This window comes from Xenopus laevis, chromosome 4S (genome assembly GCF_017654675.1).
Source record: "Xenopus laevis strain J_2021 chromosome 4S, Xenopus_laevis_v10.1, whole genome shotgun sequence".
NCBI lineage: Eukaryota > Metazoa > Chordata > Amphibia > Anura > Pipidae > Xenopus > Xenopus laevis.
Genome location: NC_054378.1, coordinates 4,389,216 through 4,404,780, shown reverse-complemented (window position 1 = coordinate 4,404,780; position 15,565 = coordinate 4,389,216). Strand labels below are relative to the sequence as shown.

Sequence of the window (15,565 nt, the reverse complement as noted above, 5' to 3'; positions counted from 1 at the left end):
CTCCAATTGAATAACCTTGATAAGTGAAGGTGATTTAGAAAGAGTATAGTCAAACAGAGGCAGGCAGGCGCTAACTTGTGGTGGGCAGGAATATGTTTAATGTAGTACATTAAATTCTGAACGGGAGGCAGGATGGACCAAGCAGCATTGAGCAAAATCATGTGAAAGCTTGAGCTTAAGCTTAAAGTCTTAACCCTTCATATCTTACCTTGTATGAGGAAGGCAACCTGATTAACAATGACGTTTTTTTGTCCCAGATGAAGAAAACATCATCTCTTGTATGGATTACTATGTAAAGGCCAACTTCCCGAGCTCTGAATTCTTCCTCTTCACTTGAAAGATCCCCTACAGTTTTCTCCATTTGCTCATCTGCCAACTTAAGTTCTGTATTCTGAATGGTTAAACAAACAAGGGTTTTATATTAAATGTAGCACCTGCAAGTCATATCCCAGTGGTCTAACTAACCCTTCTTACATAATTGACCATACACTCTCAGTGTCCACTGTTTGCAACTTCCCTAATAACCCACAGCAACAAATCAATAAGTAGCATTTACCGGTCAGGTATTTAAATACAAATGCAGTATTTCATTTGTTGCTATGGGCTACTAGATGAGGGCAAACTTTAGGTATTTTTATTATATTACCATGCATGTATGTGTTTAAGGGGGAGTTTACTAAGGTTTGAATGGTAAATTTGAATTCAAATTTTCAAATAGATTTTTTGGTCAAAACTCACATTTCTCACAAAACAGTTCTAATTTGATACTTTGCCACCTAAAACCTGCCGAGTTCATGTAGAAGTCAATGGCAGAGGTTCGATGAACTATTTGAAGAATAGCCTTCCTGACATTTGAGGGGTTTTTTTTTGAGAAAAACTTTATTTAAATTTTTCGGGTCATTCCTAATCCTTTTTGGGTCATTCCTATTTTTAGGAAAATCTTACCAGATTACGGCCTTTAACTAATTTTCCAAATGTCCCTCTATCCAAAGTAAATAGTCTTACTACTAATTCATATTTAACAGAGTTCAATAGTACAATACTTACCCTTAAATATATTTTGATAGACTTTGAACATGTTACTCCAGTGGTGCCACAAGGGATATTCTCTGTGATTATTCTAAAAGTACCGTTTGATGCAATATTTCCGCAATAGTCCTATGATGTAAATCAATGGTTAATTTTGAGCATTATAAGACCATAATAAAATGATGAAAAACAAGTGATATTTTTGCATTTCAAAGAATTTGATTGTACTTACTCGCTTAATACCGTATATACTAACTTGTTCAGATAAAAAAACGTAAAAATTTAAATCTTGTCAATTATTTTACTTATAGAAACAAAACTGATCCACGTAGTCAAACAACATTTTTTTATTTATTTAAATATTTTGAGCTTTTTTTTCTGCAATTAAACTGAAAACAGAATTCTGCTATACATAATATGATGTGGTCAATGTATATTGTTTTAGACAATTATAGAGCCCTTGCTGATCTAGAATTGCTTTATACAATATGAAATCCTACATAAGTCTAAAATCGTTTCAAAAAATTGTAACATATATAGACAGGTTAATAGTTGCTTACCTGGGCAACAACAAATTCACAACTTCCATCAAAGTCATAAAATTTCTTGTCAAAGGTAATATAATGGCCGCTTCCATAGATGGCACATGTTCCATAACAAGGTGTTTGTATGCATGACCAAAGTCCACTCTTGCATTCGCTGCATAAAGAACATTATATTACAAACTAATTCTCTATTGATTACAATTTGTAATTATCTTATAGTACATTTTAAAGGGGAATTTCAAAGTTTGAAAATAATCTCACCAGTATTTGCATTCTTCATTGAGGGTAGATCCATGAGGAAAAACTTGATTATTGTAAGTGCAAGGACAGTAACTCTCAAGAACACAACCTCCATTGCCATCATCAAGAAGCCCATTTGGACAAACACAACCTGAGATACATTCTGGCCATACCTATCAGAAAAATTTAAAAAAGATAAGATAAATATGTGTAAAGCAATAATTTGGTAATTTAGTAATCATTTAAAAATAATAAAGTTATTATAGAGATTTGGGTTTACTTTGGGCATAGAGGGGAAGTTACAATATAACAAAATATTTGTGTGACATGTTTTAGGTTTTCAGGCACATGAATGCCATTGGCCATGAATTCTGAGTTTGATGTGTCCTGCTACTATCATTGGATTGATCCTGGTTTCTTCTTCTCTTCCTTTTCATCTCTCTCTCTCTATTTGTTTATATTCCTACAGTATGTATATGCCTATTTAAATGCTGCATTTTTGCACTTCATGGTGGGTAACCCACTGGGTAACTGATAACAAAAACATCTACCCAATGTATAATAATAACAAAAATATAAAGAAAACATACAGGTCCGATATTCAGAGTCCGACAGCTCCTATGTTGCGGAATGCTAGCTCCTTTCTCGACCGAGCTGCAGTCAAAGAAGACTTTCCCATTGATACAAGCTGCAAAAAGACTTTGCATTAGACCATGGTATTCAATATTATTACAAGATAATAAAAACTTTCTAAAAAAATAAAAAAAATATTTGAATCCAAGCTACTGCTCGTTAGTTTGAAATAAAAATGCTAAAAAGGGTCAGGCAATGTTCATGTTCTGTAGTGTAAAAACCATCAAATATAAGTATATATGTATGCTGTGGTTGGCTCTATATAAGATACAGCAAGCAAGAATTATGGGCTCATTTATGACTGCAAGTGCAGTCGATGTCCTGCAAATTTCCCCAGAGTCCATAAAACCCCTTTGAGTAAAAGCAGTTGCATCCAAATGTGCTCCTTGCATTTCCATGTGGAGGTCCCTCGCACCCCAAACTATAGAATATAATACTAGGTGGACCAATGGCTTTAAAAATACAAGCACTGTTGCATGCAAATTGCAGAATTGGATTAAATTGTGCCAGGCAATGACTATGGAATTCTGGCAAAAAAAACACTGTATTGTGTGAGAAAAAAACATGGTGATTGTGCTCAAAATTAAATTTTGCTCACTACATTTGTGGATGCAATTAAGCCCCCATATATCTTTAAAATGGTCCTGGGAAATGGAAATACATATAGGAAAAACACCATTGTACTATTTCATACTTACTCTCATTGACAAAACTAGCGCAGGTGAGTTTTCCTTCAGCACAAGAACTGGTGAGAAACATAACAATCTGTATTTAGGCTCTTAGGTCAATAGCATTCTGTTTTTGTTCTGCTGGTGGCATTTGCTCTACTTAAAGGAACAGTAACACCAAAAAATTAAAGTGTTTTAAAGTAATGAAAATATAATATACTGTGGTGATGCACTGGTAAAATGGGTGTGTTTGTTTCAGAAACTCTACTATTGTTTATATAAATAAGCTTCTGTTTAGCCACGGGGGCAGCCATTCAAAGCTGAAAAAGTAGAAAAGGCACAGGTTGCACAATGGGATTCTACACAGCTTATCTGTTATCTACTGCGTAGTCTGTGCTGAAATGGCTGCCCCCATGACTACACAACAGATGTTATATAAACTATAATTGTGTTTCAGAACCAAATACACCAGTTTTATCAATGCAGGGTCTTTCCATTAAGACATTTTCATTTTTTGGTGTTACTGTAAAATGTATATTTCCCATACCCTATTTATTTATAACCACAAAAAATCATTTAGAGGGGTCATAGGTGTGGCCTCCAATGAGACCAATTTGAAGACTGGTGGAAAACAAAGCATTGCTCTTTATTTCTCAAAAGATCTGAGAATAGTGTACTCTTTCTTCTTTATGTATTCTTTATGTCTATATATTACTTGAACCTGTAATAGTGCAAACAATAAATCGACAGGTTGGGTTTCAATAGAAGGAGTGATAAAGGGAGAATGAACTTGTTTCTTTATATGTTACATATACTTACCAGCGTTCATCCCTTTTGTAGAAAACTTCATATGGCCTAAGATACATTCCTTGGTGGTAGCAAGAACATTCTGATAGGGAAACACATTCATGTCTTTCATTGACATACATCCCATCTGGGCACCCACAGCCATCAATTGGGGTGAATTCACTATCACATTCTTTTTCTCCAAGTGCCCGGGAGCGGCAAGTAGACTGACAAGTAGTAAGGTTATACAAGTATATCTGTGAGGATGGGCAGCTGGGAATGTCTTTTTCTGAAAAGAATATTGGAGCATGATTAGAAAAATGGAAATTGAAAAAAAAACAAAACATCTGTTTGGGTTCATGTTCTCCGGGAGACGGAGGTGTCAGTCGGAAGCAGTACTGCGCTATCGGAGCCGATTGAGGTGCTGTCAAAGTAATGCTTTGTGAGTTGTTGGAAGAAGAGATCCCTGTGATGGTCACATGCCAACGTTGCACGATATGGTGGGTAGGCGATTGTTGCCGAATGTTTTTAACTCAGACCACAGATGTTGGGCTGGAGGCCCACTGATGCTTTTAACCCCACACCTGGGCACAATGTATTTGATTGCACTCGGATGAAATTATATTAATACTGGGGATTATATGATACACTATGATTGAAACACTTTGTTGTATAATGTATACTGAAGTTGTCAATGTTAAGAAGCTCAGACCACGCCCACCAAGTATGTCACACAACCCTTGGCACCATTTTGGAGAGGGTTTAAATAGGAGTGTTTGTTATGCACAATTTTCTAGTCCTGAAGACGGCTCAATTGAGGAGCCGAAATGTTGAATAAATATTTTTTCACTATTTTTCAAGACCTAATTGGTGCGGTCTTTTCATTGTGGTATATATATATTCCTGCCTTACAACACACCATAATTATAACAATGGCTTGTATTGTAGGTATTTTAAAACTATTTACACTACATGTCAAGCAGTTTATATGGACTTAACTAAAACCAGACTTAATTGGACATATTAATTTGTACAAGTGCACACGTGAATGCACTCTTAAATAACGGAGCACCCAGTGCTCCCTAGGATGCTCCCTAGGATGCGGCAGGGCAGAATGCCGCCCCTAAAATTTTGCCATTTTGCCATCTTAGGCCTTGCCACAAATCCGGGCCTGTATGTGAATTAAAATTGTCTTACCACAGGTTCCATTTCTCCAGCCCCACAAGATCTTTCCTTTAGCTGCACAGGTTCTGGCATATGAGGACATTGCAGCACACATGCAGACATCGCTACGACTACAGCTGCAGGTATCAGTCAGACATCGCTATGGGAGGAAAAATATCTTGAGTTTCTTGAGGTTCATATGTATTTAATCTTTTATATTGATACAATTGACAACTTTATATATATATCAGTAGAACCCCCATTTTATGTTTTTCAGGGGACCAGAAAAAAATGGTGTGAAATCAAGGAAAATGTAAAATCAGGGAAATGTATTATGCATAATGCATAGGTGGGACCACAAAACAACAATGTAAAATGAGAGAAAACTTAAAACCGGGTGATTTAAAATCGAGGTTCCACATTTTATATTTGCCAATTTTTCTTTTTTGGGTTCACATCTCCTGTTCCTATTTCCTGTATGAGGAACTAAACATACATTTATCATGTGTAAAACACACCTTTCTGTTTTACACATGATAAAGGGTCCTTTGTGACATACAGTGGAAATAAAAAAATATTCATGACACAGCTGCTACCACAGTGTGGTTATTGTGCTACTGAAACGCTACTTGAGAATTTTTAATGGTTACAAGAATTATAAAAGAAAAGCCTGTATTAACTTAAAATTACCATAACACTATAAGATATTGGTGAAGTTAAAGCTTGTCAAGAATTACCTTGTAATATTCATCTGGGTCTACTTTATCATGGCATGTGCCAAAAATGGAATCTGCATCTTTTAATTTAGAACACCAGTACTCAGCATACGTTTCTGCAGAAGACAAATTAAAATACTGAAGGTGGAGAAATAACAGATCTATAAGAAATTGCATAAGCCATAAAGAACAGTTGTAACTGGCACAAACGAATAAGGTGCTTACTGGTCTCAACACTGAAGCTGCATGGATCTCCTAACATCTCTGAGGAGTCTTGGCAGGTAGTCTGCATTTTCCAGGTGTTGGCAAAGGCGGATGCTGTTGCTTCTTCTATACCTCCAGATGTTTTGAAGTCATCTCCTTCTATGTAATTAAAGTTACCGCAAAGACCTACGAAGGAGAAAATATATTTACATACTTTTTTTGCTTAGTGTGGCTCAAGATGCGAAATACATTGAAAGTATAAACTTTATTAGGGTTAGTTGTCCTTTTTTAGTATGTTAAAGAGACTTTTATTAACTATCCCAGTGTGCTTCTTAACCATGTTGTCTAGTTGACGAGAACACACAATGGAATACTGTATTAATCTACTGCTCGTAACAGGAAAAAAACAAAACAAATGGCACATATTTTGGACACAATGATTTTTTTTTACTGTACAACTCACAGGAAACCAGTGAAAGTGGATTATTTCTAATGGTCTCAAATCCACCTTCACATGTTTGTAGATTAGGTTACCTGGTGATCACTGGATGGGAGTTAACTCACTCTTTCCAAAAGTCATAATAAAATACCAGTAGATAAGAGTTCAAGAGTTCATTTATTTACTTGTCTTTTGGGACATATATGTGACCCTTTTAAAAGCAAACAGTGATTAAAAAGGAAACAAGTGCTGTAAAAGTCTATAAATTAATGTTATTGTTGTGTGTTTTTAGAAAGCAAAATTATTTTCTTTTATTCTTTTATAGGTATTTAAGGGTGAGTGAAATTATTCCTGAATGTACACCTTGATTATAGATTAGATGGATATCAGAAAATTCTGTTCTCGCAATATGAACCCACCTTCCAATGTATTCTCCTCAGAATTATCCATTCTAATATACACCTGCATTAATGGTAGGAACTGGACTTGAATTTGGAGACCAAAACTTGACTCCACAATGACAAATGATCCAGAGGGCTGTACAACTGAAAAACTTCCTAAAAATTAGAAATTATTTAAAATCAATACAACAGCAGAAAAATACAATAAAAGGCCAGTATAGAACAACATTTGCATGAAGTAATTCTGTGTTGGTTGTTTTGTTGTAATTTATTACAATAATATTATGCAAAATTGTAAAAGGATATCATGTAATACATGGTGTAAGTTTGCTACAGTTCTAATCATTTATAGCACCCTAACCACAAGTATTAGTCACCAACTTAAAAAGCATACATCTTATTGATTGCTTTGGGTTACGTCACTATGGGTCTTGGAGACTCTGAAGAACCAAAACATTTTTAGTAGGAGAGAGTATCCAGCCAATTAGAAACTCACAATTTATTTTTATTAAATAAGTACTTTGCCTCTGAATTAATGTTTAGTGTAATGTAGATATTCTGAGACAACTTGTAATTAGTCTTGTTTTTTTGTATATTGTGGGTTTTTGCAGCTATTAAGCTTTTTGTTCAGTAACCCTCTAATCTGGAATTTGCATCCAGACAGGGGTTTGAATGAAATACTGTAAGATGAACAAGAGACAGAATATATAGAATGATAAGTAGTAAAAATCAGCAATTTTGAAAGCCATTTGAAAGCTGAAAAGAGACAGAGGAGGAAGGCAAGTTATTAAACTATAAAAAATGTTGAAAACCAATAGGGATTGGTGAATTTGATTAGTTTCGGTAAAAATTTGTCGCCGGTGAAATGTCTTTGACGCCCATTAAAGTCTATGGGCGTCAAAAAAATGTTGATGCCAAAAGCCATACAGGTCTATGAGCGGCATTTTTTCGGCGAAACGAGGCGAAAAAATTCGCCCATCCCTAAAAACCAATTAAAATGTTGCTAAGAATAGGATACTTATAGTTTACTCAAAGATAAACTGTCACTTTACATTGGTCAAAAAAGTGAAAGTAGTGAATTCTTCTGAGTTAGAAATATCATCAAAAATGTCCTTGCTGACATCTTTTTTGTTTTTTCAGCAAAAAGTGCATTAAATTCCTTTTCTGCATATGTATCTGCATTTAGTAAAATGAATGATATTTTTCATTTATATTCCATGCCTACAGTATAAAGGATCTTACCTGTAACATGAGGGATGCTTACTTGGAGATCATTTAATAGAACAGATCCATCGGCTCTTATGGACACAACCTGCATAATTTAAGAAATGTTATTATAACAGTTCTCAAAGGTATGAATAATAATAAAAAACCATAGAATAGAAATAAATGTGCTTTCAGCAAACCCACATTTTTCCCATTGTCTGTGTAGTACTTGATGCTTTTTAGACAAGTTTCACGTGAATAAGCGTTACATGGAGTCAGCTCGGCTGCAATTGTGTGGGTCTCGCCATTGTTTAAGTCGATCTAGAGGAGAAAACAATATACATCATCATGGCACCAAATGTGAAGAAACGCCACAGATTTTGGTCATAGATAGAAAATGTGGCCAAAACACAGTACAAATAATATAACCTACATTTAAATGTACACAATGTATTTGTTCTTCAAAATTTTACAACGTAAGGTGCAAATCACAAGTCTACATTTTTATTCCCCCAAGTATTATTGCATAAGTACCTTAATATAGATTTAACATTGATGGCTTATTAAAGATTGGTTTTATTGCAAATATAATATTGAATAATGCCTTGCCTTAGATAGCAAATAGTAACAGCTGCCATAGAAATCATATGACTTTCCATCAAATGTTTTGAAATGAGCTCCTCCTTCAATGGAACAAACTTTGGGGCAGGTTCCACCTGTGCACATCCATTTTCCTGCATTACAAGAGCTAAAAAAAGAAGAAGGAATAATCAGTTTTGAATCTTAACTAAGACATAGAACACCACTGCATAAATGCTTATAAGTTGGCTACACGGCCTTTAACTTGCTATGACAAAAATGATATGTAATAACTGTATTTCCCCTTTGCAACCTGTCACCAAACTTTCTCCCAGAGCACTCTCTAGTGGATGGTCTTTGGAAATATTTTCAGTGAGAATAATCTGTGTTGCTTTTTAGCTCATTTCAAGATATTCATGACTCAAGAGTAGTGATGGGCGAATTTGGGGCGTTTTGCGTCGACGAAAAATTCGCAAATTTCCAGAGAAATTCGCGAAACGGCAAAAAATTCACGAAACGTTGCCTGCATCTCATTTTTTACACAGGCGTCCGTTTTTGACGAAATTGCACCAGCGTCCAAAAAAAAACAGATGCCAGCATCCATTTTTTTTTGACGCCAACAAATTTTTGCGGCTGGTTTCACAAATTTAATTGCGGGAATTCGACGTGAATTTGCGCCTGGCGAATAAATTCGCCGATCACTAATCAAGAACCTACTGCCCCATGGTAAATATTTAAGTGCTGCTGAAATGTGATTTAAGTAACATATTAATAAACTGTAATTACAATATCAACAGCACATTAATCTCTTAGTCTTTGATGGAAACTACGTAAATCTATAGAGCATTATTTAACCGATGGAAACTGCAGATATATGTAAGAATTAAATATTACTACTTCAACGCTAAATAAACAGGGGCCATAATGTATAAAGCTACATTAATATTTATTCCATATATTTGTCTTTGAGAGTACTGTGAGCTAGTTTAAGATAAACATTAACTAAAATGGTACCTTTACACTATATATAAAATATCACCCTTAACAATATGTTTACAAGTGATACATTGTAATTTTTTTTTGCAATTATTATTTTATGAATAAATTAAATATAAATACAGAATTTAAAATCAACTGTGCTTACATTTATACATACTAGGGTACAACTAAAGTTTTTTGACATGGTCTATGCAGTAAACTTACCATTCATCGCAATCATTTATGACCTTTGATCCAGGAGCATAGAATTCTTCTTGAAACTTGCAATAACATTCACTTGTTGAAATACAGCCTGCGTTATTGTAATCATCCCACACTGTGCCTAAAAAAAGCCAAATGAAAAGGTCGGTTGCCATTTTTTTTTAAGAATAGACTTTTTGCACACTCACCCATTATTTCGTTATTTCCCTGGTGCCATTAGGAAAACATTTTTTAATAAATATCGCACAGTTTACAGTCTATCTTATAGTGACTGACATGTAGAGAGATTTTTCTTAAGGGCAAAACTAATTGGATTAGATCCTTCTAAATCAGAGATGAACGTGGAAGAACATTGTGTACCCTGTGATTTCTATATATAATTTTTTTATATGTGGATATGTGGATGAACTGTATTATTATATTATATTAGTGCCTTTAAAGTAAGATTGAATGCATTATTTCAATTTGTTAACTTAAATCTGACTGTGGACCAACACCCCATTACTGTGTATTTTCTCTCAACTCCTAATTTACAATTAATACAGGTGCCCTATTGTGGGTTCCCACAGACTTCATTTATATACCTCCCACTTGAAGATAGCAAAGGCCAATTTTATATTATGTTTAGTATGCTATACAATGTTGGGTTGGGAAAGTTTTGATTAGTGTGTTATCATCTCAGACTAATACCATAAATGATACCACAGATTAATTGAAATAGATGTTCCACAACTCCAGAAAAAGTTTATTTGCCAATATTTAATAACAGCTTTTGCAACTTCTGAGAAAGGCTTATGTTATATAAAATCACTTGTTTTATCCCTCTCTATCTCTCTAGTATCTTATAATAATTATCACGTGCTCCATCTATTGTTCCTTAGTATAACAGACTTTACTCTCATTCTCTGTTGTTTTGCAATACATGTTTCATGCACCATTTGTCATTCATCAGTATAACAGATGCAATAAAACATTGTAACAGAAGGTGTAACTTAAGCCAGCCATTGAAGAGCTAGGCAAAAGTAATTATTAATAATATTTCTTTGCAGAGATTTAATTTAGTAGCAAGACTTACCATCAGGACAGAAACAGCCATCTACATCATGTTCCTCACAAAGGCTTTTTACTTCACGATGAGAACATGTACTTATACATGGGGATCCACTCTCCTTGTATACCATGTTTCCAGGGCACTGCTTAGCTATAAAAAATAAAATAAAATGTTAATTCTTGCTGCATTTATTCAAAGAAAATATTTTCCTTAATACATAAAAACATGAATTGTACATTTAGAGGCAGATTTATTAAGGGTCAAAATTTGAAATTTTAATTTGTAAGTTTTTTATGGTCAAAACTGTCAAATTCAACTAGGGAGTTATTCAAATTCAATGCGAGTTTTTAAAAAAAATTGAATTCGATTTTAGAGATTTATCACACTCTGGCCCTTTAAGAACTTAAATTCGACTATTTGCCACCTAAAATCTGCCGAGTTGCTGTTTAAGTCAATGGGAGAGGTCCAGGGATCACTTTTGAGTTGTTTGCAGCCTTTCTGACATTCAAGTTTTTTTCGGAGAAAAAACTCAAATCTAGTTTTTTAATTTTGAATCAAATGCAATTCAAATTCGTTCAAATTTTCGGGTCGATTCTATTCACCTGAGTTTTAAAAACTTGATTTTGTTTTTTATAAATTCTGAAATTCTCAAAAAACTCACTCAAAATTCAACCCTTGATAAATGTGCCTCCCCATATATAAATCATTATAATAAAGCAATTGTATAAAGAACTAGGCTATGAGGATTTATAAACATGAAAATACTTACGACAGAGGGTATCAGTTCTCCAGTTCTGTGGTTGCCCTCCTGCATGAGTGCATTGCCTTGAAAACTCAGTTAATGTACTGCATAGACATGAGACATCGCCACTGCTACAGGAGCACACATCAAGCATACAGGCCATAATGTAATCTGATACATCGAGAAGTTCAAGGCATGATGAAAAAGCACTTTGGCTGAGATAACTCTTGCACACAGAGTACTGGAAAAGGAACAAAGAAAATCTATGTTATTTTCAAATGTAATTCATAATATATACAGTATTCTAGAGTGGTTATTTTCTGATATAGTATCCTTGGAACTAAGGGAAAAAGAACTGTTCTATGGAAACTTGTTTTAATGTGGTTTCACAAATCAATCCATTGTTAACGCAGCATATTAGAATTATACTTTCTATAAGTGAAATCATTACTGACAAACATTTTACAGCACTTCCAACACTTCTAATACGTTTCCTTTTGTCTTTGTTTAATTTTACCTTGGCTACTCACTAATATATAATTACAAATGAAAGGAAACAATAAGTGGCAAACCACTGAATTATGACTGGTTACAGCAAATTTAATTCATTGAAAGCATATCAGATGCCATGTTCCTTAAACCGTCAAAAGAAAGCAGTAAACAGAGAATAGAATAAATACCTTTAGAAAAAATGCATTACTTATAGACATATATACTTTAATTACTTATACATCTGATCCATTTTTATGTAGGAGTAAATTTAATACTAGTTTCATTGGATCCTTAGGCTTCTTGACACAACTAGGCTTTATGTTTCTATTTCCCTAGAATGCAGGAATCCATTGGCCTTACTTTATTTCATGACTAACAACCAAACATAAGTTTGGTAACATTACTGTTACTGCACTAAACTTAAAAAACCTAAATTCTGATGATTTTGCTGTGATTTGGTTTCTATTGCTAAGTAAATTTTTATTATGGCTCATTATAAATCTGCACATGTACATTTATAACATATTGCAAGAAAGGATCAAAAAGAAATATACTTACGTATTGCCGACAATTAGAAGCATCAAATTGCTGGTTCTCGTTTACATTTCTGCAGGTAATAGTTGGATCATTGACATTTTGCATATTTCCAAACTGGAGAGGGGTGAGTGACATATCTGACAATGAAAATACCCATAAATAACAGAAAATGGAAAGCTACGCCCAAAAAAATCTGAACTGAAAGTAAAATATTTGCTCCATGAACTAATTCAGGAAGCAAACGTACCATTCATATAGAATTCATTACTGACTGGCATGCCATTGTAATCTCCACAGAGTCCACACATCTTGCCATTATACTTGGAATCCAGCTCTAACTGTGAAATGAAAAAAATACATTTTGGTCAACTTAAATATTAAAATAAGAATAGGCTTAGAATGTCATTGTTTTTTAAAACATGGAAATGTCAATGAATACACAGGCAGAATTGATTCCAAGGAAAGGACTCTTTTATAAAGATCACAAATTAGTCACATATATTGTTGAATTCATCCTTATAATGAAAAGTAACCTTTTCATATTGACAAAGCAGCTTATTTTTTCTTGCAGATAATAACTTACAGATATACAGTAGTACGAAATAGTGTTTTCATTCAACATACTCACCATAACTGAATCTTCTTGGTTCCATGTGAGGGTCAGCCCAATCTTTGTAATCACCTTTGTGTAGCCATCCTTCTTGTTTATGAGAATCCCATAGCTGAAGTAAGGGGCCTCAAAGCTGAGGAATAATATAAATTAATATAACAAAAATATCATAAAAGTAGTAACAAAGGAAAAACAAAAATATTATTTAGAATTGAACTAAATTGAGTAAGATACTCTTTAACCATGAGTTCAAGAATCCCATGTAATTAACTCCAGTTTTGAATGTTCTCATGCAATGAAATCTCTATTTCAAAACTGGTTACACAGTCTTGAATTAGCTGAAACATGTATGCCAGGTTGTAGTCCAACTCGGGTACTGAGTATACTGTGTATACACTCAGTTCACTTCATGGGTGAATATTAGTAACATTTTGTTGCTTTGATGTATTTTGGTTAGAATTATTGGGTTGTACATAGCAAAGTCTAACATTTCAAAAATATGACTTTAAACTAGACACTATCATTTAGATGTTCTTCCAAATATGTGTAATTTGTGTTTGTAAGGTAAGATATACATAGCCATTGCTGATCCATCCTAGTCATGCCTAGGAAACATGATTATTGAATATTACTGGACTGAAATTCCCCAAACCCCCTACACTACTCTGTGATTACATTATTGAGAAAAGCTACATTCTAACAGGAAATACCAATACTTGTTAGGTTATTAAAGGTGCCCAATGGGGCTACTGTGAGTCTGCCTTGTCATGGCAAATCCCAAAAAGAGGAAATTCCATATAAATTAAGGTGGAGTTTACATGTACTCCCATTGCATTTTTTAGAAACTGCCCTGTTTATAGCAATAGGCTTCCCGATCTATATGTAAATCCAACATATGAAATTGGAAATGACTTGTCCACTATAAAATCATGTATTGCAATAATTAGTGCAATCGTATTATTAGAAAAAACCATTTGCTCTTTTAGGGGGTTATTTATTAAAGGTCGAATTTTGAAGTTATGTGAAGTTTTTTTTAACTCTTATAAATTCAAATGTACTCACAAGCTGTGATAAATCTCACATTTAAATTTGAATTGTTGGTTTTAAATTCGAAATTGTGAGTTTTGACTAAAAAAAACGATTCAAAAATTCGAATTCTAATTTACCTTTTCGAACCATAGAAAATCTGCCCTTTAATATCAAGACAAGAGTAACTGCTGACTTAAAATTAGACATTTATGGAAAAAGATACATTTTAAGGTACAGTGGAAAAACTGATACAATAGCATGTAGCATAGAATTATAATTCAAAAAACATTCTTTAGAAATAATTAAAAAAAACTGCAAAATGTGCATTTGACTTACATTTCCCCATTCAGCTTCTCAGAATCTCTCCTGAGCTCAATGGTGACATCCTTGATTTGCATAAGGATTTGATTAATTATTGGGCTATCATTCTCAGTGGAACGCTGGATGTGGACAGAAAACTCACGATAGGAGTCCCCACAGTCTGAAGCCAAATTATAGTTGCAGGTACCAGGAAACTGATAGATAACTCCATCAAATGTCTTGTAATGGAAGTTTCCCCATGAACTGCAGATAGACTGGGTGTGATCGATAGGTCTACCTACAGTATTTGGTAAAGACAAAAAAGTTAGGCCTGTATGTTCTTGAATATAGTAATGTGAAATAATATGAGAAACTCGTACATAAAATAACACAGGAATGTAGTATACATGATTTATTTTTTATCACATTTGTTAATGGCTATCTTAAGTATATTACAAAAAATGGTTATTATCAGATATATGGGGTAAAAGCATGACTGACTCAAATGTTATTGTTACATTTGTACTAGAATAAGAAAAGAAAGAACTAAAATTGTGTTCTTTTTTTTCTCAGACATTTCTGATTTCATTCTATATTGAGATTTTTTGGATGTACGCAAATACCCACACATGCATAAAGAAAAATATACACACTCTCCGTTGTGATGTATAAAATACATTACAAATGTGGAGATCTGTGCGATGCAAATAAATCTGTTTAAATATTTTCTTTGTTCCTATAAATTATGCATTTTACATCAGTGCAATTCAACATATTTTACTAATCAATATGAAATTAATACTCTAGAATATTAGAGTGCGAAAGATATTATTTTCTTTCTTAGTTTGCAGTTTTAGGCTCTATCATTATAACAGACTACATAATAAAGCAACACAGATTAAAGTTTACCTGGAACAATGTCATAGGCACTTGAGATAGAAAGTGTCAAGGCTAACCACACCAAGATCTCAGAATTCTGGTACCCCATGGTTTG

General features: G+C 33.8%; 1 protein-coding gene across 50 annotated transcripts in view; it reads right to left on the bottom strand.

The window, feature by feature from the left end:
- LOC121393158 (mucin-2-like) overlaps positions 1-15,565 on the bottom strand; it is a 77,704-nt gene extending 62,139 nt beyond the window's left edge. For all 50 annotated transcript variants that reach the window (XM_041560801.1, XM_041560802.1, XM_041560820.1 and 47 more), the window contains exons 1-22: positions 15,481-15,565; positions 14,608-14,869; positions 13,261-13,375; positions 12,880-12,970; positions 12,654-12,769; positions 11,631-11,844; positions 10,886-11,011; positions 9,814-9,931; positions 8,641-8,779; positions 8,236-8,352; positions 8,068-8,137; positions 6,844-6,981; positions 6,007-6,171; positions 5,803-5,897; positions 5,099-5,225; positions 3,935-4,190; positions 3,146-3,192; positions 2,405-2,502; positions 1,836-1,987; positions 1,590-1,728; positions 1,048-1,158; positions 209-391 (exon numbers count right to left, since the gene is read on the bottom strand). In XM_041560801.1, the coding sequence (XP_041416735.1) occupies positions 209-391; positions 1,048-1,158; positions 1,590-1,728; positions 1,836-1,987; positions 2,405-2,502; positions 3,146-3,192; positions 3,935-4,190; positions 5,099-5,225; positions 5,803-5,897; positions 6,007-6,171; positions 6,844-6,981; positions 8,068-8,137; positions 8,236-8,352; positions 8,641-8,779; positions 9,814-9,931; positions 10,886-11,011; positions 11,631-11,844; positions 12,654-12,769; positions 12,880-12,970; positions 13,261-13,375; positions 14,608-14,869; positions 15,481-15,559 (2,958 nt within the window). In that variant the 5' untranslated portion in view covers positions 15,560-15,565. The remainder of the gene's footprint in view (positions 1-208; positions 392-1,047; positions 1,159-1,589; positions 1,729-1,835; positions 1,988-2,404; positions 2,503-3,145; positions 3,193-3,934; positions 4,191-5,098; positions 5,226-5,802; positions 5,898-6,006; positions 6,172-6,843; positions 6,982-8,067; positions 8,138-8,235; positions 8,353-8,640; positions 8,780-9,813; positions 9,932-10,885; positions 11,012-11,630; positions 11,845-12,653; positions 12,770-12,879; positions 12,971-13,260; positions 13,376-14,607; positions 14,870-15,480) is intronic.